The sequence below is a fragment of the Uloborus diversus genome, chromosome 2 (assembly GCF_026930045.1).
Source record: "Uloborus diversus isolate 005 chromosome 2, Udiv.v.3.1, whole genome shotgun sequence".
In the NCBI taxonomy this organism is placed as follows: Eukaryota; Metazoa; Arthropoda; class Arachnida; order Araneae; family Uloboridae; genus Uloborus; species Uloborus diversus.
Window position 1 is genome coordinate 118,438,916 of NC_072732.1, and position 27,196 is coordinate 118,466,111.

At 35.0% G+C, this 27,196-nt stretch overlaps 1 protein-coding gene across 2 annotated transcripts; it reads right to left on the minus strand.

The window, feature by feature from the left end:
* Positions 1 to 329: 329 nt before the first annotated feature.
* On the minus strand, positions 330 to 27,196 carry LOC129217280 (protein ABHD11-like). Of its 2 annotated transcripts, none has more exons than XM_054851549.1 (5): positions 27,062 to 27,196; positions 23,250 to 23,403; positions 12,901 to 13,104; positions 12,569 to 12,768; positions 330 to 698 (listed from the first exon to the last, which is right to left on the minus strand). In XM_054851549.1, the coding sequence occupies exons 1-5, from the start codon at positions 27,067 to 27,069 to the stop codon at positions 545 to 547; spliced, it is 720 nt and encodes a 239-aa protein (XP_054707524.1). In that variant the 5' UTR covers positions 27,070 to 27,196; the 3' UTR covers positions 330 to 544. The 2 variants fall into 2 exon arrangements, with proteins under 2 accessions (XP_054707524.1, XP_054707525.1); XM_054851550.1 differs by lacking the exon at positions 27,062 to 27,196 and adding an exon at positions 17,959 to 18,132 and having other exon boundaries at positions 23,250 to 23,379.

Consider the following 27,196-nt stretch of genomic DNA (forward strand, 5'->3'; position numbering starts at 1 on the left):
TAACCTCACAGGAAATAGTCACAAGGGGCTAAATCAGGCGAGCGTGCAGGTCAAGTCCCCATTTCGATCGAGCGGCTGTTGGAAAAACATGCCTTTACAGTAAAAGGGCAAAGCTATCTTGACCAAAGCATAACGGCAACTAAAAGCATGACGACAAAACTTCCCATTCAGATCTTTACGTTGAGCCTCTCCCCACCACTCTGTGGTGCTTCGCACTTTTTGTGCGCCAAATACAAAAAAAGAAGTTCCCGCACCCCACCCTGTACACCCAATATCACACTCATATGGAATAATGCATCTTTCAAACAGCGAACGAAGTTTTCTATTGGTATGGCAATTCCAGACTTCAGACATAACTTTCCACGCATAAACAAAGAGACAAAAATCGTTCTTCTCGCAAAATGTCGAGGATGAATAAAACATACAGAATAATAAAAAATAAAATAATTACAATATGTTTTTCCAATAAATTTATTTTAGACACTAAGATAATTTTATAATTCAGCAACAATCAATTCTTTTTGATATAAAACATATTAAAAAGTCAATTTATCTCGTTATTCTTTTTCAACAGAAAGTTCACGATCGCTTTGGTTAGTTCTTCTGGACAATCTCCCGTGATGTTATGAGAAGCTCCTTCAATTGGTGCTAACTCTGCATTGGGAAAGTGCTTTTTAATTTGAGGTTCATAAGCTGGGCTGAAAAAAGGGAATATATATATATATATATATATATATATATATATATATATGTAAGGGTGGCCCTTATTTATATGGTAAAAAATAAATTTCGGAATTCAACAAGTGACGATCCTTAGTTTTGTGACATTATAATAAAAAGTAACGCGTGTTAATTTGAACTCTCAATCGGTCAATAATAGCACGTGCCCACAGGACGTTAAACTTTAACATTTTTGATAGTTTTCGCAAAAACCAGTTTTTACTTCAGACCCAATGCATCGTTTCTCCTTGGTTTGAAAAATATTTTTACAGTGCAGTAGTACTAAAATTAATCTTTTAAATAACTTCATATCTTTTAAAGGTTTCATATTGAATAAGAATGAAATAATGCTTTAGAAACTTTACCTTAATCGTATGTTTTTCTCATTGTATCTCTATCGTTTGTAAATTTTTTTCCGATAGTCTTGGACTGTCTGTATACTAAATTGCTTCTGGGACTCATATTTGGTAAATTGGTTGTGAAATTCTTCGATTAATTGTACTCTTCTTTCAGCTGTAACGTTCACCGCTTTCAGCATTTCAGCGATATCTCCTCCCTTGAAATAGCTTCCTTCATTTTGCCATTAATCAGGATCAAAATTCTTTTGGTATTTGCAATGTATCAAAAAGTTTGATTGACTTGTAATTGATTCTGTAAAGAGGAAGATCTTTACTAAACTAGGGTTCCAAATCATCTACTGTTATCTGAAAGTTTTTATTCAGTCATCGGGCAAGTCTTCCTTATCAACAATTTGGAGTTCATTCCTTCATTCAATACGGACAAAGCAACAAACTCATCCCTTAAATACCATAAGTGATAAATGAATTTTCCAATCGCTGCTTCTGCTGCATGTTTGTCATCATTTTTCTACGCTGCTAGTTTTTTAGACACATTATATTTAAAAGAGCCTAGATTGGATTTAGTTGCAAAAAAAAAAAAAAAAAAAAAAAACATATTTTCATACAGTATTTAACTGCAAAACAGTGCAGTCAAACAGAATATAAGGGCTTTGGTTGCCGATTACATATCCCTCTAGAAGGGACTTCACCAGGAAATAGTATTACAAGTTATGAGAAATCTCTGCAATCTCAAATGGAAAGATCTTTCTCAATTACGCTTTTTACGAACAATAATATGTGATCAACTTCACCTTTTAGAATTTAAGTGGTATGTGTACATGTGAACACATACGCATACCACTTAAAATTAAATGTTACAAGTTCTGAATGATGGATATCTTTCCACAAAATTTTGAAGCGCTTAAATAACGGAATATCGGGCACAGAACAAAGAGAGGCAAGAACTTCTTTAAATACACTCTGCAGTACGATTTCTAGTGCATGATGACGGCGATCGGAATGTAATGTATCACCGTTGAGTTCTTGCTCTAGAAAATTGCATGCAAAATTTATACGACCGATATTGCAAGCCGTTGTATCAAATACTACAGCTTGAACAGTTAGCAGTATTGAGCAATCATCAAAGACATCATATACAACTGAAGAAATTTAAAGTCCAGTATACTCAGGAATTCTGATTAGCTGTTAACCTTTGGACCTGAAGTTATCACGGTAAGCCTATCGGTGTTCTTTTTCCAGTTACATCTGATAGTAGCTTTGTAACCCTGTGAATAACTACAAAATCTTAATTTAAATTCATGAAATTTGATTTTACTTCTCGAAGATTTTCTCATGCTCTCTTAAGAGATGTACGATTGATCACAGTCATTTGGATTTAAATTTACTGAATCTACACAGGCTGTTAATAAATGAAAAGTACCTTTATCCCTAATTTGGCATTGTCTGACTGTGCAGAAATGCGAGCAGATATCAATAGTTGTCTAGCTTTTTTTTCGTTATGGTAGACCAGAGGTAGAAAAAAGGGTTCAACAGGTTAGGACAGATACCCATTTCGGAATCTAAATCTTGGGAATCGCAAGAAGTTGATGATAATAAATGATTATGTACTGAAGTAGAAGAAAAATTATTTAAAGTATAGGGTCTGGTGGGGTAAAGTGGTCATAAAATCGTAGGTTTTTAACTTGGGTAGATAATAAATACAACAAATTATTTAAACACTTCAACTTTTTTTGTTGATATTTTACATTGCATTATTAAAGAACACAGTACATTGAAGTTTAGAAAACAATATTGATTTAATTAGTTTTACAACATTTTCTTTTCCCTTTGTATTTATGACCACTTTACCCCATGGGATGGGGGAAAGTGGTCATAGCATTGGGTAAAGTGGTCATAGTTAAAAATAAATACAAAACCATATTAAATAACCATAATATTTGTATATTTCAGTTATTTTTATGGTTAAAAGTATATGCACTAATATATGTGTGTATACACGAGTATATACGTGTCTTGTAAACATGAGTAAACACGTTCATATATGAGTAGATACATGCATGCACGTGCCTACTCAAGTATATACGTGTATACACGAGTATATAAGCATGTATACGTGATTACCTAAAGAAGTGTTGACGTATCTACACGAGTATATATGTGTCATGTTTATATACGTGTTACGTGTACATACACGTATAAACGAACGTCATATGCATGTATGCACTTGTATCTCGAGTATACACGTGCATACCGGAATATATACGTGTATAGTAGACGTATATACGCATGTATATACAGGTGTACATGTGGGTACATACACAAGTGTACATAAATGTATATACGGGTATACACGAGTTAATTCGTGGATGCATCCAGTGCGTGTTTGTACGTATCTACTCACGTATATACATGTATATATGGAAACATGATTATATACATATGTATACGTGTAAACAAAGTTATATACCTGAAAAGACCAATATACGTACATTTGCGTGTATACACCAGTACATATATGTATACCACGAGTTATATACGCTTATATACATGTATGCCTACAGAGTGAATCCAAGCTCTGGAGCAAAAATCTAAGGAGTGTGAGAGGGGAGGATAAAATGCAAAGAATAATAAGGAGCTTATGGTCGCTGACGCACTACATGCACACAAAGCCAGAAACTGATGGATGCAAAAACAGGTCACAAATTTTTACACAAAGATGATTTTACTCAAAATTTTTGTTTTTAAGAAATATTTAGAGCACTTGTTAAAAGTTACGGCCCGTAGTAGTTCTAATCAGTGGTTGGAAAAACTACATTTCTTTTGTAGCGAACTACAACTACAACTACTTTGACGCAAATGTAGTTAACTACAACTACAACTACTTTTTTCAAAATTTAGCAACTACGAACTACTTTTGAAATGTAGTCGCTACTTCGCTACTTTTAAAAAATAAATAAAATAAATAACATACACATACACACCATTTGAGGATTGAATGAAAAAATTTAATGAAAAAAATGTTCAGATTATATATTGGCTCATTTGAACATGGAATATTGCAATAAGTTTTTTATTCTTTCTTTCCTTTACTGAAACGATTCGTCAATCCAAACATTTTTTACCATTTTGCACGAATATTCCCTGCAAGAAAGGATTGAGAAGTGGAAGGAATTTAACCTTCAAATTTTTTAATCCTTTCCTGACAGTAAGTAGCATTTCATTCAAGAAGTGTAACTCGGCTACTTGAAATTGAGATAAATCCAGTCATAATTTGATTTAAATTTTACATAGATTTAGATGATGAAAAGCATCTTTTAAACAAAAGAGAAACTTTAATTTTCATTATATGTGTTAATTTTAAAGGAACTTATATTTCGCAGGAATTAATTGCTTTTGAGCTTCAAGCTAAGGTTCCGGACCTGAAGACCATCTCTTTTCTTACGCCCCTTATAAAATGAAATAAAAGCATTTTCCAGTTTTAACAAATAACCTCAAAAATTCACAACGTTTAATAATTGACTTTTAATATGTTAATATATCAATACTCGATCAGTGAAAAAGAAAAAAAAAAGGAAAACTATCCCAAACGGTGCTACTAATTATCCGAAACATGAAACATAACTAAAAATACTTACTTTACTTCAATGTGCATTTTTTAACAACAGTGGACTCTGGCTACAACGCGATTCGACTAACGCGAAATGTCTATATAGCGAGTTTTACTCGAGAAACGCATTTTGCAGCTGACGCGAATTCCTCACCCGCAACACGAAAATTTTCGGAGCGGAAGCGCAGGGCTTATATCACCTTGTTTCTTGGGTACTAAATATTAGTTTCGTGAATGGAATTTCCCTTTGGCATCACTGAAAGTCAAAATTTCCCGCACCGTACTTGTCGAAACATCAGATTGTTAACCTACAAATCGCCGCTCAGCATTTTTTTCTTTCTAAATATGAAGTTGGTGAAATATAATTTCGCATAAGTTAGCTGTTTATCTAAAGTTAGTGAAACGCATCCCTCGCGTAAGTTGTGGTTCGACTGCATGTGCAAATGGCATTGATACCGAAAGCTTTTTGCTTAACGGGCAAAGTTTTCATGAAACGGAAAAAATTCGTTTCTTTCTTTCTAAGCCATGCTCTATTCAAGGCGAATATTGGGAAAATGTGAAAGTTTCTATGCCAAACAAACTAATGGCGTCAAACAGATACAACGTATGGCGTAAAAATAATATGTCAGAGGTCAGCTAGTATTTTTCAGTCTTACGAATCTGATAGGTGCGAGTTTTACTTGCGTAAGACTTGCACTAGTCAGATTCGTTTAAAAATGCGTTTTTTTTTTTTTTTTTTTTTGAAACTTTATTCAAAAGTAGTTTCCAGAAATCGCTACCAACTACTTTTTTTTGTAGCGAACTACTCGCTGCTTTACTTTTTTTAAAAAGTAGTGCGCTACACTACAAACTACTAAAAAATGTAGCTACTACAGTAGCGTCGCTACTTGTAGCGCGCTACTTCCAACCACTGGTTCTAATACACGCATCGCAACAAAGGCGCAGCAATGGATGAAAGTTTTTCAAAAGTCTCGTTATTAAAACAGAGAGATCTTTTTGATCGCCTGTATTACAGCTGCAGGCTGCAGATTTCTTCAATCGCATTAAAACTTTCTTACAACCTAAAATGTTGTGTAAAATTGTGTAACAAATTTGTAACCTGTTTTGCATCCATCAGTCTTTGGCTTTGCGTGCATGTAGTGCGTCAGCATTGTGTTTGTGACCATATGTTCCTTATTATTCTTGCTTCTTATCCTCCGCTCTACACCTTTTAAAAATTTTCCCAAGAGTTTAAACTCACCCTGTATACTTGTATATCATATGCTTGTATGTAAGTGTCTACTCGAGTATATACGTGTATAGTCGAATGCATATCTGCATAGATAAAAAATACCTATATCGCAGATACCCATATACGTATTTATTGATGCATTTATGTGAATACGTTTATGTACGCGCCTACACAAGTATATGCGTATGCACAGTGGCGTAGCTAAGGTGTGGGGGCGAAGGGGGCGGTCAGCCCTGGGCGGCACTTTTCTAGGGGCGGCAAATTGACCCTTTTGATGTTTTTTTTTTTTTTTTTCAAATAAGGAAATTATTTTATTGGAATAATTGAAAACTGAAGGAATACTTGAATATTCCATTCCGACCCAGAAAAGATATTTTGTCCTTTTGAGTGCATTATGAAACGTGAGTAGTACTTTTTTTTAAAATTTGTTATTTGGACTGTAGAAAAAAGAAAACAATGAACTTTTCCAACTTTTTTTATAAGAAAAATCTAATGCAGGGTTTTCAGGGAGTTTCTTGAAAGCCTGTTCGTGAAACAAAAACTTTCCCCTTTTTTTACTTCAGGAAAATGGTGACAAGAGTAAGAAAAAGAGGAGGAGGTATGAAATGTTACACGAAACATTTTATTGCTCCTCACACTTTATATGTGTTAGAGTTTGCTTTGTTTTCCCACTCTTTACAAGAGTTCTCTTCTTCAAACGAAGTATAAGTGTTTCCCGTTTTCTCACTTTTGAAGATTGATATTCTATCCGACAATTTTGGATCACATGTTAGTCTATTCCTTATGAAAGGTAATCGAATTTCATTTTTCAGCATTTGGTTTAGACCCTCAACTTATCCAAACATAGTATATAAAGCGTTTTAAAATGTTCAAATAAATTTGGTTTTGAACCTCTCCCACCCCACTCTGTAGTCTAACAGTGCGAAAATGTTTTTTGGCGGTGAGAGCGCTTTAATATCTCATCCCGTTTTCTGAAATCACCAAAGATAGTTCAGAAATACGTTTTTAGACCTCAATTCAAAAAAATTTCTGTGCAGAGCCCCTAACCCTGCCGTTTCCTCTAACGTAGCAAACACAGACAAAAAATTAAAAATTATGCCTTTAACTCTGAAAACTTTCCTGGAGAAAACTCCCGCCCTCTCTTGTAAAGTCTCAACATCTAGCTTAAAATTACGTTCTTAAAGCTTCGATACTTCAATATCAATTTGTGAAAACAGCATTTGAACCCTGACTGCCCTTGATCTTCTAACGTGATCAAATATGGCCTAAAATGTGTTTTTAGGACTTCAATTTTTGGAATTTCTCTAACAGAGATATCTTAATCGCTCTCCCCCTCTCACCTAACGTCTCCAAAGATTAAAATTGCGTTTGGAAAACTTCAATTTTGAAACATTTCCGAGTGAAGAACTCTTCACCCCTTTTCCTAACGCCCGCAAAGATAGCCCAGACTTTTCTTTCTTAAAAATTTGCGTGAGTAGGAGAGCTCGCTAATCCCTTCTTCTGACAGATAGTCTAAAAAACCTCAGCTTTAAGAATGATTTTTAGAGGGAACCTCCCTCTGTCCCCCTCTTTGTTCTAACATTATGAAACAAAGACCAAACTCTGACGTCAACTACGGAAATTTTTCAGGAGAAAACGCCTGGCTTCACAACATTTTTTATACCATTAGAGAACCCCTCAACGTCACCAAAGACTGCCTAGAATTGCGTTTTTGAGACTTCGGTGCCAAAAAATTTCCAAAGAAAGAACCCGAACCTTCCCTTTCAACCAAACCACCAAAGATTTCCTTAAAATTGATTTCAAATTTTAAAAACATTTCAGTAAGAAACCGCAGCGCCCCTCTCTTTCCTAACGCTTACAACTGCGTTAAAATAAGCATGAAATTGCGTTGCCAAAGATAGCCAAAAATTTCATATTTCAGAGCTTAAAATTTTCGCATTGAGTATCCGACCATTCCCGATTTAAATGACTTCTCTTAAGTAGACTAAGCTACATTTTTAAATTTTGTAAAATTTCCCTTCGTTGCCCTGAGATCCCCTAACGTCAACATAAAAACACTGAAAGAGCTAATTTTGAAAAAAAAATCTGGAGCAATCCCAACAAGCCCTTTCTAATAACCTTACTAAAATTGCGGTTTTTGACTTAAATTTAGCAATTTTCTCCAACTGTGGGCCCTTCTCCCCCCCTTTTTTTCTTTTGATTGTATATAGAAAGTAATTAAGTCTTATTTTTCTTCAATTAAATTTCTAGTTTTGATTTAAAACCTTTGACATTTTTATGTTTTTGCTATTTCACAACGAAAGGGCGGCAAATTGAGGTACCGCCCCGGGCGGCAAACACAATAGCTACGCCACTGCGTATGCATACGTATATACTGGTATATTTAACCCTACTTACTGTAAGAACAATACATAATAAGTGAAATTAATATTTAATTTATATCTGCCTCATACTTAACTATTAAGTGATATTAGAAGAACAATATTCGTTAAGCCTAATATTATGACCACTTTACCCCATCTTACTGAAATTGTTCTAAAAAATTATCTAAAATATATTCAGCTAACTGCTAATGAGTAAGCGATCTTAAGACATGTAGGAAGCTTTCTGTGCCGTCAATCTGTTCATAATTCTAACAAACAAAATTTCCCAAAGAAGTTAAAAGAGGTGTTTAGATTTTTTAAAATTTTCATGTTTACACAAAATATTATTTTTTACCAAATAAAATTTTGCCAGTTTTGAAATTTTGTATTCAAAATGTAGTTTCTAACTCACCGAACCTAAAATAAAATTTTCACATTCATTCGAACATTTATTTCCAAGCTATAGTCATTTATTTGAAGTATGACCACTTTACCCCATTGACCACTTTCCCCCACCAGACCCTAGATTTTTTATTCCGATCTGGAATTTTTTTAAACTTATATTTTAAAAATTGAAAATTTCATAAACATTTAAGTCCATTTATAACTAAAGAACAGAAAATTAAAATATAATTTCCATTACATATATTTATAGCATTGAAACCTTGTCGACCATATTTGACGAATCTATTACAGACACAGGAAATTTTATAAATCTACACCTCCAAAACCTGGAGGAGGCAATTTGTTGTTGATTAAGTTCATTCATTAATGTCCTTTGGGATCACTTGTGCCCAACTTGGGGAAAAGAAATGTTTCCCTGACGCGTGGTTCGGAACAAGCGCAGAAGAGCGTTTGTTCCGAACCACCCAAACCCAAGGACCACCCACCCAATCCCCTGACACAAGGTCATTGGTGTACATGTGCCCTCTATAAGATGTAAAAATTTCCAGAATGAAAGTGAGAGAATGGTCGGTGTGAAAGTAGCAGGATCTATTGAGGCTCAAATTACTTTAAATATCAAACCTGAGAATATTTTTACATAAATACGAAAAAAACCCGTAAATTTTTCTCCGAATCCCCAAAAAAGAAGCCCTAGGGGCACAGGTTGATATTCATGGATATATATATATATATATATATATATATATATATATATATATATATATATATATATATATATATATATATATATATATATATATATATATATATATATATATATATATACAGTAAAATCCCTCTAATGCGGACACTAACGGGACAAATTTTTTTGTCCGCAATAGAGAAGTATCGCAGGACAGGGTTGTTAATATTATTTGCATTGGAACTTGGGAATTAAAAATTGTCCGCATAAGAGGGGTGTCCGTAAGGAGGGGTTTATATACATAGTATTAAATGAAGTCCTCAAAAAGCGTCTGTTTGTTTGAACTCGCAAAACTGGAGAACTACCCGGCTGATTGCGCTGAAATTTTCACAGTTTGTTCCTTTAAGTCCTGAGAAGGTTTGCAGACCAGTTCGAAAACAATTCGATGAATAGTTCTTTTTTTATTCCAATTTAGGCCCAATTTTCACATAAATTCCCGAATATGGGGGCGAAAAATTACTCGCAATTAGTAATATTATGTATCGTTGGAAAGGAAAGAATTTTCCGCGTTTTACGCAATTTGTTCCAACGCTCTAACTTAATTGTGGCGGGAGTTATTTACGTTTTTAGCTCGAATTTGTTTAAGCTTAGCTGAAATTTAGGCACTACTTTCTTCATTAAATTTATCAATAAAAAGTGAAGGAATCGTACTACAGTTTTCTTTTTGACACCATTTAAAAGAGCTACCTTTTTTACTCCAGATCCAACTCGACCTATGGTCGGAAGTTTAACCCTCTATATCCATTAGAAAAAAAGTTACAAGCGAATTAAATGAAGTTCAAAAATCTGTTCTCTGTTCAAGTTTTCAACCATTTTATTTTGCGTTTCCACGGTAACGCTTTTTGAATCCATGATTTCCATCTTTCTCATTTTGAATTCTGAAACTTATTTTATTTTGTGTTTCCATGGTTACGCTTTTTAAATCCATCTTTCTCATTTTATTTTAATTTCTTAAAAGTATTTTAATATCTGTCGTCATTGCTTGGAGGGGAAATTTTGCATGATGATTTTTTTTCTTTTATTTATGCCTGATTGTTGAATATACGTCACTTGACACAATTTTTGTTTTCAAAATAGACCGGGCAAAGCCGGGCAACGCAGCTAGTATATATATATATATATATATATATATATATATAGAAATCAACTTGAGAAAAAATGCAATTAATTATTACTGAAAACATTTCATGTGTTATTGCGCAGTGGAGAAATGGCATAGTAAGTTTTTACTGCTCGCGCGTTTGTTGAATCTTTATTAATCATGTCGAACGCACGCCTCTGCTCCAGTATCAATCTTTTTTTTAGATATGTGCAGTGTGCTTACCTACGGTACCAATCATCTGAGGCATATATTCGTTGAATTTCTAAAAATTCTGTCGTACGCAACAGGGTTGCCGACCTGGGGGGGGGGGGGGTAATGGCACAGACTGCGCCATTCAAGTTTTTAGGGGAAGTCGTTTTGAGGGGTATTCTTCTCTTTTTTTTAGGAGGCAGGGCTCTTGGTTTGAAGAGGGTTTTCGCAATATTTGATATTTAGGAAGATGCGCCCTTGCTCTTAGGGGGAGGGGCAGCCCTGGTACGCAAGCCACTTCTCCCGATAAGCGTATGATCGGATGAAGCATCATACGTTTGGACATAAACGGAATTTACTATGACGTTCGCAACAGGCCCCATTAGCTTATTTCCAAGCTGTGTGCTTTTAATATGTCACAGGCTTTCAGTTTCATTGCAAGTGGGAGAAAATTGTTCAATTATTGAACTAAAAATTAGAGTTTTCTGCGTTTTAAAATTTCACGTAAATGTAAGAAGTTACTAGACGTATTCATATTTAGTTAAAAACCTATTCGATATGCTTGCCCACAATTCACAGCTCTGGAACTTGAGTTTACCACTTTGTGGTGAATTACGAAATGAGCTAAAGAAGTAAAACATTTCAATTTGATCGAGCTTCATTGGACAGATCCAATTCTACCTAAGCAATTTCATTTCGTGCAGTAACCAATAGCCAAGACTGCAACACTTTCTACAGTTTATTTGAATTGCGAATAGCTACAATGTGGCGCAGACGAGAAGCAAACATTCCGGAAAACTTTGACGAAGTGTCGAAACATCTATGCATTTGATGCCCTTCTGAATGGCAGTTTTGCGCTCAGTGATGATTTTGAGGTCATTGTTTTGTACTTTTTGTTTGGTATTATTCACGAAAAGGAGCCACTTGAGTTGCGATCAGGAGAAACAGGATACCTAGCGATCAGAGCCCTGTTATATTATTGAGGGGGAGGGGAGCTGTGAAAGACAAATTTCGGGACCCTTAACAAACCCAAGTAAAACCTTAAGGAAGCATTCACGGGGAACCAGGAGCACTAACTTCAGGGTAGTTGCGCAGCACAACCACTCACGCAGAATATTTGTGGGGATGCAAAGCATCCGATATACTCATTATTAAAGAAGCTGAACAAACGGGAAATAAATGAAGAAGAAAATGTTATTTTCTTTTCTTATTTTAAGTAATAGACTAGCACTAAAGCAATTTTAGTCAATTTTGGGACTCGAAAATTCGGAGTTCCTACGCCACGGCCTATTTGGTCTATTTAGTAATCAGACTTTTCGAGCAATTTACATTCCAGTAGTTTTCGAGTGTCTCTGGCATGCACTCTAGAAAGTGATTTTTCAGGCTTTTAAACACTCTTTCCGGGAAGAGATCCGTTTTTTTTTCCAACTTGGACCAGTTATCTTCAGTTTGTTCTTGATCAGAAATTTTTTTGAGCTGCCATCGGGCTGTTATATCCCGAGTAGGCCTTGGCCATCGTTATATGATCAGAAACGCTGCATTTAGAAATTTTTACCAAACAACAAGCAATAATAATGCACCTGATCAAAAAAAAAAAGAAAAAAAAGTGCTTTGTATAAAATTTCCAAGTTTCAACTATAAACCTTTTATTTATTTATTTTTTTTTTCGTGTGGTTCAAAAGTTATTCAGGTTTTTTTCTCACAAAACTCAACATTTCACACTTTGTACATGCATATACCTTCCATATTAAGTAATCAAGGTTTAAAATGCCATTAAGATTAAAAGTCTAATGAAAATGGAATTAGTAGAGTTTGTTAAGATCCCATAGTTGGTTTCAACGAATACTTACATAGGTATAAATGATAAAGTTCCGTAGATAAAGGATGTCGGACCATCATAAACACCTTCGGGCTCCGACATTAGTTCTTCAGCATTGTTCAAGAACTCGATTATTACTTTATAGTTAGCCGGGAAGTCCCACCTTCCGTCTTTGTTACGTTTCAATTTCAAGAAATTATATGGATTTTCTTTGTTTTTCGACTGGTTTCTCTGAAAGAGAAACATTTCATATTTTACTTTTAACATTGCAATGAAGAAAGAGATAATGTGAAAAAAAAGATCGTATTCTTAATTTTGAATTCAATTTTAGAGAGCTGTGCTTTTGATAATTAACGAGCTTACTATAACTTCTGGCGCTGTTTGAAGAATCTCAGGCATAAAATCTAAAAGCTTCTTGAACGCTTCCTTTTCATCTAGTTCCGCAGGAATTTTCTGAACGTACTCGTAACGCTTACATATGATAGTTCTCACAGCTGTGTCTATTTCAGGAGGGAGGTTTACAACAACAATCATGTCTTCTACAATTAAAGCTTCAACTCTGTCGGGCTGAAACGGAAATAACAAAGCATAACTACATTTTATGTTTATTTTATTTGTCATTTTATATAAGTACATGAAAATTATAAGTTTTGTTCAGTTGGTTATAGTGAAAAACATAAGTTTTGGAAATAATCAGAGAAGTCTAAATCCTCTGATAAGAAAGAACTGTCTCAGTAGCTCAGACGAAAGAGCAAGACGCCTTCCCGCCGAGGATTTATGGTTCGAATCCCAGCAATCGCATAGATGTCACTTTGGGTGGGAAGTGTGAAGCAGTGAGGTTTTTTTCGGGGGGTTGATCCCCGAGAACCCTTGGTTTTAAGGGATATAATGATCCTAACATGGTATTTTCACGAGTACATAATGCAAAAGCGGCTGCGACTCTTCCACTGAAGTTGAATTCTGGCTGCTCAAGTAATCGGTATAGCACTTCTTTTTCGAACGTGTCCTAGAGATTCAACACATCTGAAGAAAGACCTCCCGCGATCCATAAGAGCTATTGGTGCTTGACTACTTTTGCCAACTGTAAGCACTCAAGATGATCGGCCATTGGTGTCACAACCAAAGAGTCGTGACCAAAGTATTTTTTTAAAGGCCTATAAGACCATAGATGTAGTATAACTAGGTACACAACACCGTAATGAGCCGCCATTAACCGTGTGAATCTTGAATCTAAACGGGCAAAAACGTTGTCTACGAGGATAAGTGACGTGGAATGACTACGTACGGTAAAAGATGTTTGGGCGCGCGTGCTAAGCCAAGCGAATGCACTTTTCGGAATCTTGCTAGTCGATTTATGGTCTTCTCGGAAGCCCATGGGATCGGTTTCTCGTTGTGTTTCTAGTTAATATTACATCTATGTTCAAGACACACTTTGATTCATCATATTTGAACTTACGAAAAATACTTGAATCAGACATAAAAAGATCACAGTACTCATTGTAAATGATGGCACTTTCTACAGTAAAAGCGAAGCTGTTGCAATACAGAACTAGCAAATGTACAATGCAGAGCAAAAGTTTAAGCATAAGGTAAATATTTTAATGTAGTGAAACACATTGAACTGGAATGCTTTGAAAATTTACTGCGTCAAAACAACTAGTTCATACGTCAAATTCGAGTGCCATTCATTAACGAGAAATTATTAAAAGCTTTTAAAATCAAATTTCGTGATGTTGCAAAAGTTGATGCACAAAAACAAAATGCTTATATTTCACAAAGTTCAAGAGATTTAGTAGAGTGTGGAACATCTGTTACGACCAAAGCCCGAAGTCCGGCCAGTTCGCGAATTGGCCAAGTGGTTTGGCCAAAGCCCGAAGTACTTGCAATTAATATTGCATTTTCTACTTTGGCTGGCCATTTCGCGAAGTGGCCAGAAATTCTTGGCCAAAGTCTGAAATGATTACGAAATATTTTAGATTAACAGGTAAACTACACATGTGTCGCTTCCAATGTGAACGGCGCGGCGTGCAAGTGGTAGAAACTAGAAAAGAAGGGTTGGTTTAGGGCCGCCGAGAGCCAAATCGAGTCCCTTGTCAGTTTCGCCACCAGGCCCGCCTCCCTCTATAAAACCAGTCAAATTTATACTACTTTAATACCGAGTCGGATCCCTAGTTTCCGACTAGGTTGATATGATGTCATCTCGTTGGGCTTGGAGGGTGCAACCGTGTCCCTGTGAAGGTCGTGACAATAGATATTCTAAACTTCGATCTCGTTTTTCTTGGCGTTAGTTTTTCGACTGAGCTATGAGTATGTATTTCTGATATTTTCACTTCTATGTGTGAATACTTTCAGTTGAAATTATATGCGATCGCTAATAAAGTGTCATTCAAGTATTGTGTCGGCATTTTTTTGGTCATTTTGTACCTTCCCCCCCCCCCCACCTTGTGAGAAAAAATAAACATGCGCTATAGCTCTTCCCTTTTTGCTTATGTAAGATTTTATGCCATATTGTGCGTCACAGGATGCTCTTTTCCCACGTTTTTTGTTGTTCATTATTTAATGCTTACCCAAGAATTTTTGTGACCCCACTTCCCTTTTCAGAGAAAAGAAGCAGCCCTTAGTCTCCCCTTTCTGCCTACATAATACTTGACCGCTCCCAGCTAAGGTTAAACCTAAGGCTGTGTTTCTCAACCTTTCAGTGTGTGTGACACAAATTTTAAATATAATTTTCATTCTGAAACCAAATCTAATCACAAGTAAGGAATTTAGCGTGTGCTCCCCACCCCAGAATTCCATTTAAAATCGGTTCTATTTAAAATCCCTCTAAATCCCGAATTTCTACAAAACCACATCTCAGAGAAAATCTCCAAGCCAAAATCAGTCATGACTAAAAAATTAGCTATAAAGTAGTGATGAAAATCCAAATATAGCAACTTAATCGTCGGCAACACACGTTTTGGATAGGACTTTTTGCACGAATAATATGAACTTGTTTCCATTTAGAAATTAATTAAACAATCATGTCTGATTTATTTTTTCTTGAAATATGCTTTATTGGAAGCAGAAAGTTTAAAATTTGAGAAGCTGCAAATGTTTTTTTTCGAGCAATCACGATTGCTTATTGTTCTCATTTGACAGTCCTTGACGTTGTGGTTCCTTTTTCAGCTTGGACCAGCAGCACCACCGCCCACCGGCGCCCACCACCGTACGCATGCTCATACACCCTCGCCTACACGCGCGCGCCTTTACACACATACACAGGCCTACGTGCACACACACAACTATACACACATAACCACCCAGGAGGAGGGACATGCTTGGGGGGGGAGCCATTTCTAGAAACAATAACTGTAATGAGTTGGGTCTTGTCGCAACTCGTGATTGCGAAACACATAATTTGAATTCAAAGTTTCAGAATTCAAATTAGAAAACTGGAAGAAGAGGGTCACAGGTTTTTTTTCTTTTTGCTTTCATTTGTGCAGAATTGACAATTAAAAAACGAGATAGCAAAGATGGGAAATTTAGCATGTTTTGCGCCGAGTCCATGCGATTAGTCTGTACTCACAGTCTATTCACACCGTTGCGTTGGTGCGATAAGCCATTTCGAAAAGTATGAGAGTACTTTTATTAATTACAAGCTATACCCGCATGACGATTCCCGTGCTAAGAATTTAAAGGAAGGTTCTTGAATAAACCAAAACCCTCCCATCTCTGATGCAAAATAATAATTTTCTTATACTGAAATGCGTACACTCTTTAAGAAAACCTATAAAAAAAAAATCTGCAACTGTAAAATATTTTGCTACAGGAAAAAGGCATTAAAGTACATAAAAAGTTGCTTTAAATGTAAAATAATTAATAGAACTCTGTAGTTTTTTCTCCACACTCGCGAAGTTACCAAGCCCCGTTATCCAATCGATTTGCGAGCGAAGCGAACTCCGATCGATTAGCGATATAACTTTTCTTACGAAAGCGTTTAAACGATAATCCCGCTCTCACACCTTCCTCGCAGAGAAGGTAAATAAAAACACATTGTATCTAGAACCAAAGGAAAATCTCGCTTATCCATCCCCCGTAGAAGAAAAAAGAATTTAGCTCAAATATACGCAACGTAAATTTTATAAATGAATTCCGCATCCTCAAGAAGAAAGAGTTTTGAATTAAAACTTCGCATTGCAAATACAGCAAGACGAAGAGAAAACCAACTAAAATACACGCAATCAATTTAGTCTTAAAATAAATGCAGTAAAACATGCGTGAAAACGTCCGGAAAAAAAAAAGAATTAAAATAAATACTATGACAGTAAGAACAACCTTTCCTAAATGTAAGGAAAATATGCTTAATTTTCTGGATTGCTTTCTCTTCCGAAATATTGATTCAACAAAATTTGGACTGTTTTACAAAGGGAAAAACAATGCTAAGAGAAAATTAAAATAAATATAATGACATTTATGTATAAAAGTATTAATTAGGACATGTTGTAGGGGAAGTTCGACAAAAAAACGGCATTAAAGAAATGTCTTTAAATAATATTAACACCACAACTATTTTCGCTTTTTATTTGTTTTAATGAGCCCTTATTATGGAGGCTTTCCAAAATAATTTAAAATTTTTTGAAGCGATATTTTTTGGTACAATGTGATCCAGGATCTTTAAAATTAAGTCTACGGAGCAGAAAAAGACTGTCGATCGTCCTTAATTCAATTTACCTTTGCATTCGCACACTTTACAAAACGCATTTATTTAAAATATAATTCGCTCACTTGAAGGGCGCAAATGTACTTCTTTACGCTATCACGTTTTTACATCATGTACTTTCACTGAATAATATCTATTATGGCTTAAATACGAAAAGAATAACACGAGATATTTTTATGCATTTCAAGCTTTTCAACACAGAGGTATCACTTATATTTGAACTCGTTTTAGAAGCAAGTGTACTTTAGAGAAAAATAGTACATCGAAGTACTCATTTCAAAATATTTCATTTTTTAAATTGTGTAAAACAATCTGCTCTTCATTTCTTTTTTCGTACTTTGGCCGATTGTCCATAGCCACTTCGCGAATTGGCCGGCCAAAGCCCGAAATGAAGAAAATTTCGGGCTTCGGCCGGTAAGTTTTCAGCAACGTTGGCCAGTTCGGGCTTTGGCCGTAACATATCCATTGTTTTTGATGAGATCGAATGCTCGATTTTCAATTCTGACCCATAGAACGACATGTAGGGTCCTCTGAGTTGGGGTAAGGTTAGGGGCGACCCTGTACTTTTGTACATACTAGCGATTAATCTCTGGCATGAGGCTTGAAATCTTTGAGGATTTCTTAAATAAAAACTAATTTCTATTAGAGATGGAAATTGTGGTGCTTCATTTTGCAAATCAATCTGTCCACCTGCATAAATAATTGTTAATAATAATAACAACCTTTTTAAGAGCTGCTCTGCCGACAATCGCTCCTCCCAAGCTGTGCCCAATAAGAATTGCTTTCTGGATCTCGTTTTCATCCATGAAATGTAATAGATCATCCACCAGTATATCGAAACTTTAGGTGTATGTCCATTCAGTGTCACCATGATTTCGCAGATCAATTACATAAGCCTAACAGAGAGGAATAATATTTTATTAACACTAAGAAGCAAGTAAAAGATAAATTAATAAGTTAGAAAGTTATTCAGCGTAATATGCCTGAACCCAGGAAAGCAGTTCCGAGTTTAATAATTTAAACCAATCACGATCAAGAGGAAGGTCATGGGAGTCATGACCCCTTATGATTTTTATTTCATATAACTCGGCTATTGCCACTCTGTACTTCTCATAAGTTTCTACCAATGATACTAAAGAGCACCATGTAGCTACTGATGAAGAAAGATGATCACACACACACACACACACACACACAAAGGAGCTTAATTTTTTCATAAATAGATTTTTTTTTCTAACTTCCAAAGAGTTTTCGACGAATATCTCCGAGATTTTCCCAAAAGTAAATATCTATATGATCATGAGTGCCCATAAGAAGGAGGAGCAGACGAGGGCTCAATCCCCTCTCTGGACAGTAATTCTGCCAGTTTTTAAAATAAATTTCGATCTCAAAACATTTTGACACAAGCCATTAATTAATGACTAATTGAAACTTTCTTTACTTTAAAATTTTTAATAATTTTAATCTGCACCGAATTAGAACTCAACACTTGTACTTCTAAGGAAATCGAAAGTATGAGTCCCTTAAAATGGATCCCTTTAATTTCAAAAGCTGGAAATCTTCACGAATCTAACTTTCTTTTATTGATTTTTAGACAAAAAAAGTAAAGTTTTTTTTTTAAATTAAAGCCTTATAAAACATAACATTTATCCCTCTAAAACTTCACAAAGAGGCGTCCATGAATATGAAAACAAAAAGCTGCTGCCGAGAAAGCTATTTATTTTCACTTTGATGCAACACCAATCTCTAAAGGAAATTTTCTTCTGATGAAGAATAAATGCAAGCTATCTCTATCACAGTAAGTCTTATTTATTGGCAGCAAAACTGGAATTTTATTATTGACTAGACTTGTTAGCGAATATTTTCAAGTTTCAAGTTTTTTAGGCAGGACTAAAAATGACTTTAAAGTAAATTAAAATGGATGTTATATATAAAATAATTATTTTTATTCTGAATGTTTTGTAAGTGATGCTGAACAAAATGATAACCCATATAAAGTACATATTACTTTAATCAAGTGAGGAGTGAAAAATCACAGAGCCGTTTTTTTCAATACATATTCACCCTAATATGGTAGTTTATATACAAGTGCCCCCAGACTCATATGCCCCCCCCACCCGAAGATAAATTTTGGCTGTACGAACGATTTCAATGGTAGTACTTTTAAAGTGTAAAGCAAATATCATACATCATGCTATATTTTTAATCAGATGATATAACAAGCTATCAAATATCTTATCTTATACATATAAAATCTGAGTATCTATCTATCTATCTATCTATCTATGTCCAAGCTTCTTCTCCCGAACGACAGTGAACTGACCATCGAACCAGGTATCGATGGATTCGTAATCCTCCCGTCTTCATGTTTGGCTATTTAACATAATCCTCCGATAATAATTAGCGGAGATATCAATTAAAAAACTTTTAATTATGACTCTTAGATTTCAAAATCAAATCCCTATTTTTCGAAGGCTTTCCTCCATTCAAATTATTATTCAGTGCTTCAACTCAACTTTCCGGATGAACGCTTTTATTAAAATTTACAGCGTGAAGAAAATCATTGAAAAGAAACATCTGTTGCCATTTCTTTTTCTCGAATATAAAGAAATAAAATTAGGCTTTTGTTTTTAAGGCTTTTCCTGTAATCAGGGTGTTTAAGTTGGTTTACTTTTCGATTATTTTGCCGTAATCTGCAGCAAAATTTTGCTGTTTTTGTTTTTTTTTTGTTCAAGCCTGATTGTTAAATACGCGTCACATGACATAACTTTCATTTTCGAGGAGGACCGTGCACGTCGTAAAGTAAATGAGTGATTTACAAGTTATTTGAGTTCTTTGAGGGTTTGTACCTGGAAAACGGATTGATGTAATTCTTGTACGACCATGTGGATAGAATCCATCCAAATATTTATCTGAGTGGTATGTTGCATTAATAAACACCCGGGCAACGCCGGGTAGTAGGACTATTTTATGTAAAAAGCGGATTGTTATTGTGCATAAATATTTCCGATATAGTCTATCAGATGTAATTCAGTTTAACGTGAGTAAAAATTATAGTTGATAATGCATATATTTTCCCCCTTTTGTGCTGACTGAAAATGTACTCATAACTTGTATCATTGATAACGATTATTAACGTTGATGAGGTGTTTTGGCAAAAATATGTTTTACTGGTGTTTTGCAAACCTTGCTTTACGCGCATTTATTTATTCCTTAACGCGTTAGAAACTAGTGTCAGTGTACTACAAAAGCATCAACTGGACTGCTCTTACATTTTTTAGGTAGCCCGTGCAACGCCGGGCACGCAGCTAGTATAATTATAATCATTGCAATAAAAACTTTAATTTATTCATTATACATAAGGCTAACATGGCAATTGCTTATTTAATTCTGAGTGAATCAAGTGTACATTCGACTGCTTGGTAAAATATTTAGCGTTACAATGTTTGTTAATATTTTTCTCTTAGTTTTAACATATCTTCCGTTTCCTGCTTTTATAATCCGGTATTCTTTGTCATGATTTTAGTACAACTGCTACATCCTTTTTCGGTTGTTATCAGATTTCCACGGAAATGAGGTTTTATCAAGTGTTTGAATTTTCTATGAATCTGATACATGACACAAAAATGTTTTATGCGCCAGGATTTTTTTTTTTTTTTTGCAATTTATATTGTGCGCTAATTTTAATGACATGCAATAGCATGTTTGTTTTAATTTTATACATTGAAGAAACAATCTCTATATTTTTATTGTGTTTGAATTAGAAAAACAAATGAGAACAATTGAAGAGTGGTACTTGTGATGTTTAATGTATTGTTACAAATTCTTTAAATAATAATTATTTTTATGATTAATTTGTTGTAATCGGGCTCAATTCGGCATTTATTCCATTATCTTTCATCTAAAATTGTCTTAGTAACGTAACCTGTAAATAGTTTCTTGTAATGACGAATATACAACCCCCTTACATTGGAATGAAGTATATGGTCCTTCCATTTCTGAATGATAAGACTTGTGAATGAATAAAAAAAGAAAATGAAAGGAAACTTCTCGGGAACCACCTGGAATATTTGAGAGCTCTCTTTTGAGGTATATAAATAGCCATGCCGCGCGTTCAAAGTCAGACTGGTCTGAACTGAGGGTTGGAAAGTGTATTTGCCTTTGCGCTGTGTTTTCGCATATGTTGATGTAAATACGTGTGTAACCGTTGAGTTTACAGTGTTAATTGGTATTTGCCTAATTGCTATGGTTAATTTATCAGATACTAACGATATTTCTTGTACATAGTTTTAAATAAATCCCCTGTGTTTTCTCAAGAACCGTGTCGTCACTTAAAGAAAGTTTGAAGTTGTATCACGAACTCTTAACAATTGGAGGCCAACGTAGAGCTTTTTCTGGACTTCCTTGGAATAACTGTGACCTCGGACATTTTTTTTCATAGAGACTTTGGATTTGGACTTTATTTTTGTGGTGATTACTCGCGCAATGGATGATCAATTAAAACAACTTCTTGACGCAATCAACTCTGTGAGGTGTGATATGGCGGCTAATCAAGAACAATTGAAAAGTGATCTGACTGCAAGTATTTCGGCAAATCAAGATTAATTAAAAATTGATTTAGCTGCAAATCAAGAACAATTGAAAAGTGATTTAACTGCAAATCAAGAACAATTGAAAAGTGATTTAGCTGCAAATCAAGAAGAATTGAAAAGTGATTTAACGGTGCTAAAAAAGGACTTAACTTCTAACCAAGAAGAAATTAAAAACGACCTTATTTCGGTAAAGACCGCAAGGGGAATGCGGTTAACTACTAATAAGTGTGCACAAGATATTGATAATGCCAGAATTTAGTTGTGAAAAAAAACTTGAATAATATCGTATGATCTTAAATTAAAGCAAAAGTAAGCCTGATATTTACGATGAACATAAATAATTTACGAACATTAATGGCAAGGAAGCATACAAAAGGGGGCCATGGAGCAAGCTGCGCTCTAGAATTTGTTTCGCAGGGCGGGGGGGGAGGGGGTGCTTTAACGGCCGTTTTTCTCTTTGTGGGGGGGCTCTCATTCTGGGGAGGGCATTTCGTAACATTTAAGGGAGGGGTGCCATATCCCTTGGAGAGGGGGAAATTGAGCACACCATTGTTGATAGAAAGTACCTTCTGGGGTTCACGATAGCCTACTTCTGTAAAAGAGGGTTTTCGGCATATTCTAAGAGAAAGTATATGTTACAAATTCTGTAAATAGTAATTATTGTAGTAACGTAACCTGTAAATAGTTTCCCGTAATGAATATACAGCCCCTATACATTCGGCTGAAGTATACGATCCCCCTATTCTTCTTTTTCATGGATAAAATTTGTGAATGAAATAAGAAAGTGTAGAACGGTGTAGCATTTTCTGGAATAGTTGAGAGGTCTCTTTCGGTGTGTATACAAAGCCATTATGCATGATAAAGAGTTTAGTTTCGATTGAGAATTCGTACTGAGAGTGTATTAGCTCTGTTTATTGCGAGGCTTTTCGCTGCGTTGTTTTTCGTATTTGGAAGTAAATACGTGTGTAACCGTTGAGTTAACGGTGTTGTGTGATATTTCCTTAATTGCTGATGATTAATTTAGCAGTTGTTGACGATCTTTCCTGTACATAGTGTAAATAAATTTCCCGTGTTTCCCTCAAGAACTGTGTCGTCCTGTCGTCCTTTCAAGAAAGTTGGAAGTCGCACCGGATCCGTTACATATAGAAATAAGAAGATGATCTGCGACTGTATTTGGTCAAGTTTGAACCTAACATTGATGAGCTGTGCCAAAAGCAAGACTAGAGCTCTCTAATAATCATTATCTCAGACTTTTCAAATTTTAATAAAATTAAAGTGTTTTGTTGGAAGTAAGCAAAATATTGAGAACCTCTGGTCTGCACTGCTGCAGGCTTTTTTGAAGTTCTATGTGTAAAAAAAAATAAATAACCCTCGAACGTGTTAAAGAGAAGTTATTTTTAACAATAAAGCACTGAACATACCTTTCTTTTCGATTCATTTGCCACCACTTGAGGAATGTCCTCCCACATTTCTTTTGATGCTGCTAATCCATGAACGAAGATTATGGGTGCCAAACTGGCCCCGTCCTCACTACTTGGTTCAGCAACATAATGTGCTAGTTTTACTGGAGTGTAGCTGCAATATTATCGTATTGTTTACCAATCAGCTTGCTTCGAAAAAATGAATACTAAACTACTTCATAGTTTGATTACTGTATCTTCTGCTTATAAGGATTAAATTATTTTACGTTACAGTAGCAGCTATACTGCCTTACTAAGCACAAAAGTTGTATTTGCACTCTTTGTCAAAATTGAGACATGGTCACCAGGTGGTTCTCAGTCACATATTTTACCTAAATACAATGTCTTATGGTCATTTGTCAATGGTAAATATTTGAAAAAACATGTTTTAGGTGTACCTGAATCAAATACATGGAGGCACACAACTATGACCGGAAATTTCTCCTTTTGAACTCAACTGCGCAGCTACGACTTTTGTGCTAAGCACGGCATTCACATAGGGGTATGATGCATTTCTGGGTATTTTGAAGTGTATATAGCATCACCGCAAATGTAACCCAAACAAAACACTTATTTAAGTAATGAAATTATGAAAGCAAAATTTTTTGGTTAGTTACTATTTCGTCAATAGTTAGGGAAAACCTAACCTGGCAGCATCGTGATACTTTGATTTGAATCTGCCTTGCTTTCACAATGCTGCCCGGTTAGGTCCTCGATCAAGCCGCCTTTAAAACTAAAAAAAATATATGTATAACCTCGGTTTCTCCGTTTTACTGCTGCAGTGTTTTGGCAGAAACACTGATACACGTATCAAGTTTCTTTTAATCACATTCCTTTTTTGTACGGGGCGATGAAAACGACCACAGCTCTTGACGACTTCTACTCATAATCAGTTGCAAGAAAAAATATATTAAAAACGCTCTAGTAGAATTTTTTATTGTTATATTTTATGATTTTTAATTTTTATGTGCCATACTAGAAGCAGTGTCGTAGCTTCTGTTTCTGCCGCCCGGGGCGGTGCCTCTATTTGCCGCCCTTTCATTAAGGCGGTTTGGAGCCAAAACTTCGCCGGATTAAACTTCGCGGCCAAAACTTCGCCGATCCATAACTTCGCGCGGTCAAAACTTCGCGTGGACAAAATTTCGCGCTGTCAAAACTTCGCCTTGACAAAACTTCGCTTGGACAAAACTTCGCCTGTTCAGAACTTCGCGTATTCACAACAATAAACTTCTATAAACATATGCTAACTTAGCAAACAAGTAAAAATGTGTCTTTTTTTAGGAGGGGCGTTATTTTTCAATTTAACAGTTTCCCTCTGGGCATTTTTTCTGAAACTAAAAATCTAAGTCCAGAAGAAGTTTTGATCACGCGAAGGTTTGTCCACTTGAAATTTCGACCGCGCAAAGTTTTGGACGCGAAATTTCGACTCATTACCCATTAGGTTATATCTAGGGTTGCAATACTGGACCAAAAATGCAATACCTGTAATCGGTATATTTAAAACGTGATACCGGAATGCCGGTATTAATACCAGGATTAGAAATTTTTTAAACAATTATCATAAATATTTTGTTTCGTTGACAAATTTCATAATTTTGTATGAAAATTGTATTACATACTTATGAAAGTAATTACGAACAATTATAAAGTGAAAGAACAAATGTAATAAAAATCAATAATTGTAAGAAACGTAATGCATCTATTGAATTTTCTCTAAGCCTAGAACTCAATTTAGTGGACAAATCTGCAGTTGTAAAAACTCTGAATTCACGCAGGTCGATGGTTCTGTTAAAAATACGTGATATACCTCCTCTAATTACCTCGATGTCTTTCATCTTCAACCAATTCGGTTTCTTGCGCATTATTTTTGGATAAATCCTTTTGTGTGTGTATGTGTGTTTCTTTTGTACTGTGTGCATTATTCTTATTATTGTTATTATTATTTGAATTTATAGCCAAATCGTACTTTCTCTTCGAGAGACAATACTTTTCCAATATTGACATCATCTTCAACGATTTCTCCTATATCAGGATAAGTTTAGTGTTTACTTTCTATTAGCCCTGTTTGAAATTTATGATGAACTAAGTATATTTGATCTTGTTAGTTTCTTTAAATTGTTTTCGTTTTCTTCTCAAAATTATTTAGAATTGTAATTATGTAAATGTCCGAAAGTATGTTTCCAGTTGATTATATCTTACTTCTGTGCAATTTTTCAAGGATCTATGTCATTTCTAAATGTTATCTTACCAATTATACAGCTAAGTAGCGAGACAGAACTGTACATCAATACCGGGGACAACAAACTATCTTTTGTTACAAGAAACAAGAAAAGTTAGTCAACATTTAGTACAGTTGCGACAAGTATTGAAAAAAACATAAAGTATTACTGCAATGGATGTTTGAAGTAAATTATTTTTAGGATAAATACATTACATTCTTCATTACACTTTCGAAATTAACTATTACAAAAGGGAAAGTGAGTGATCACGGAAAGAATAAAAACATGGTGCGCGAAAGTGCGATTCATCTTACCATCTAGTAATGAAAATATCGTTTATAATATTTCGGGTACTATTATTTAATGATATTCTATTAATTCGTGCTTTTGAAGCAAAATATATACACCAATAGAGATGGATTTTGGTACTGTATCATTGAAAAAGAAATGTAAATTTAAAATAAAATTAGATATCTACGAATCTCGTAATAAGTTAAATTGAAAACTGTTTAATTAAAACTATTTATTATTTTCAGCTAATACCGAAAATACCGGTATTTTGCCTCAGCAATTACTGGTGTTACGAAATTGCAAAATAGCAACAAATACCGATATTCGGTATACCGGTATCCCGGTATTGCATAATCACTAGTTATATCTAATACATTAAACCATCGAAAATTATTGAACCTTAAATTGAAAACTTTATTTAAGAAAGGAAGCTAATTTAATCCGTATTCTTCCAACAAAAAAAGGGGGTGGACGAGGGGTGTCGGGGCCTATCCCGGAGAAGTATTCTGGATTTACATCAAAAATCACAGCTAAAAGTAACGTAGGAGGGCAGGGTTCCCTCCCGAATCTTCATCAAAACTGAAGTCAGCTTTAAACCTTTGTTGACGTTAGTAACTCAGGTTCTTTTTTGAATATTTTCCGAAATTTAAATTTTAAATATTATACAATTTAAGAATATCTTAGAGGCCGCTAAAGGAATGAGGAATGTTCCGAAGTTCACTATGGAAATATTTGAACACTGAGAGGGTAGTTGTAGTCATTCCAAAACCTTACATTTCGAAGGATTTTTTTTCTTTGCCTCCAGTAATAATAGATTTAAAGCATGATTCACTTAATTAGATTTTTTTTTTCACATCAAAGGTGCAAAATCGCCGCCCCCAAAAATATGCCTCCCGCACCGCCCCCTCCAACCCACCCTAGCTACGCCCCTGACTAGGAGACTATCTACCCCTATTCGTGCAACAAATTCGTATAACAGTGCTACTTAAATCTTATTTTATTCTATTGTAAATCACAGTATTAGATCTATTTCAGTTTTTTTTTTTTTTTTTTGAAATTTTAAGTCAATTATAAAATTCAGCCTGATTTTTCTACGTCATAATAGTGCAGCGATTGCCTTGGCTACTGCGAGAATATCGTTAGATTTTTGTTACTGAATTGGAAATTTATGGAAGAAGTAAAACATTTAGCATTTGTTACTATACGGAATAATTTGAACATACGTAAAGACATTGATGTACCACGACACAGGAAGTGGCTTACCTGTCCATAGTTCAGTTGATGAAAGAAAATAAGATTAGGAAAGACGCCAAAGTAAAACTGGTCTTTATTTGAGTTCGCTTTCTTCGTTTCAACTCATGCGCTAGATAAACATGATGGGAGTCGTCATTGCCCGAG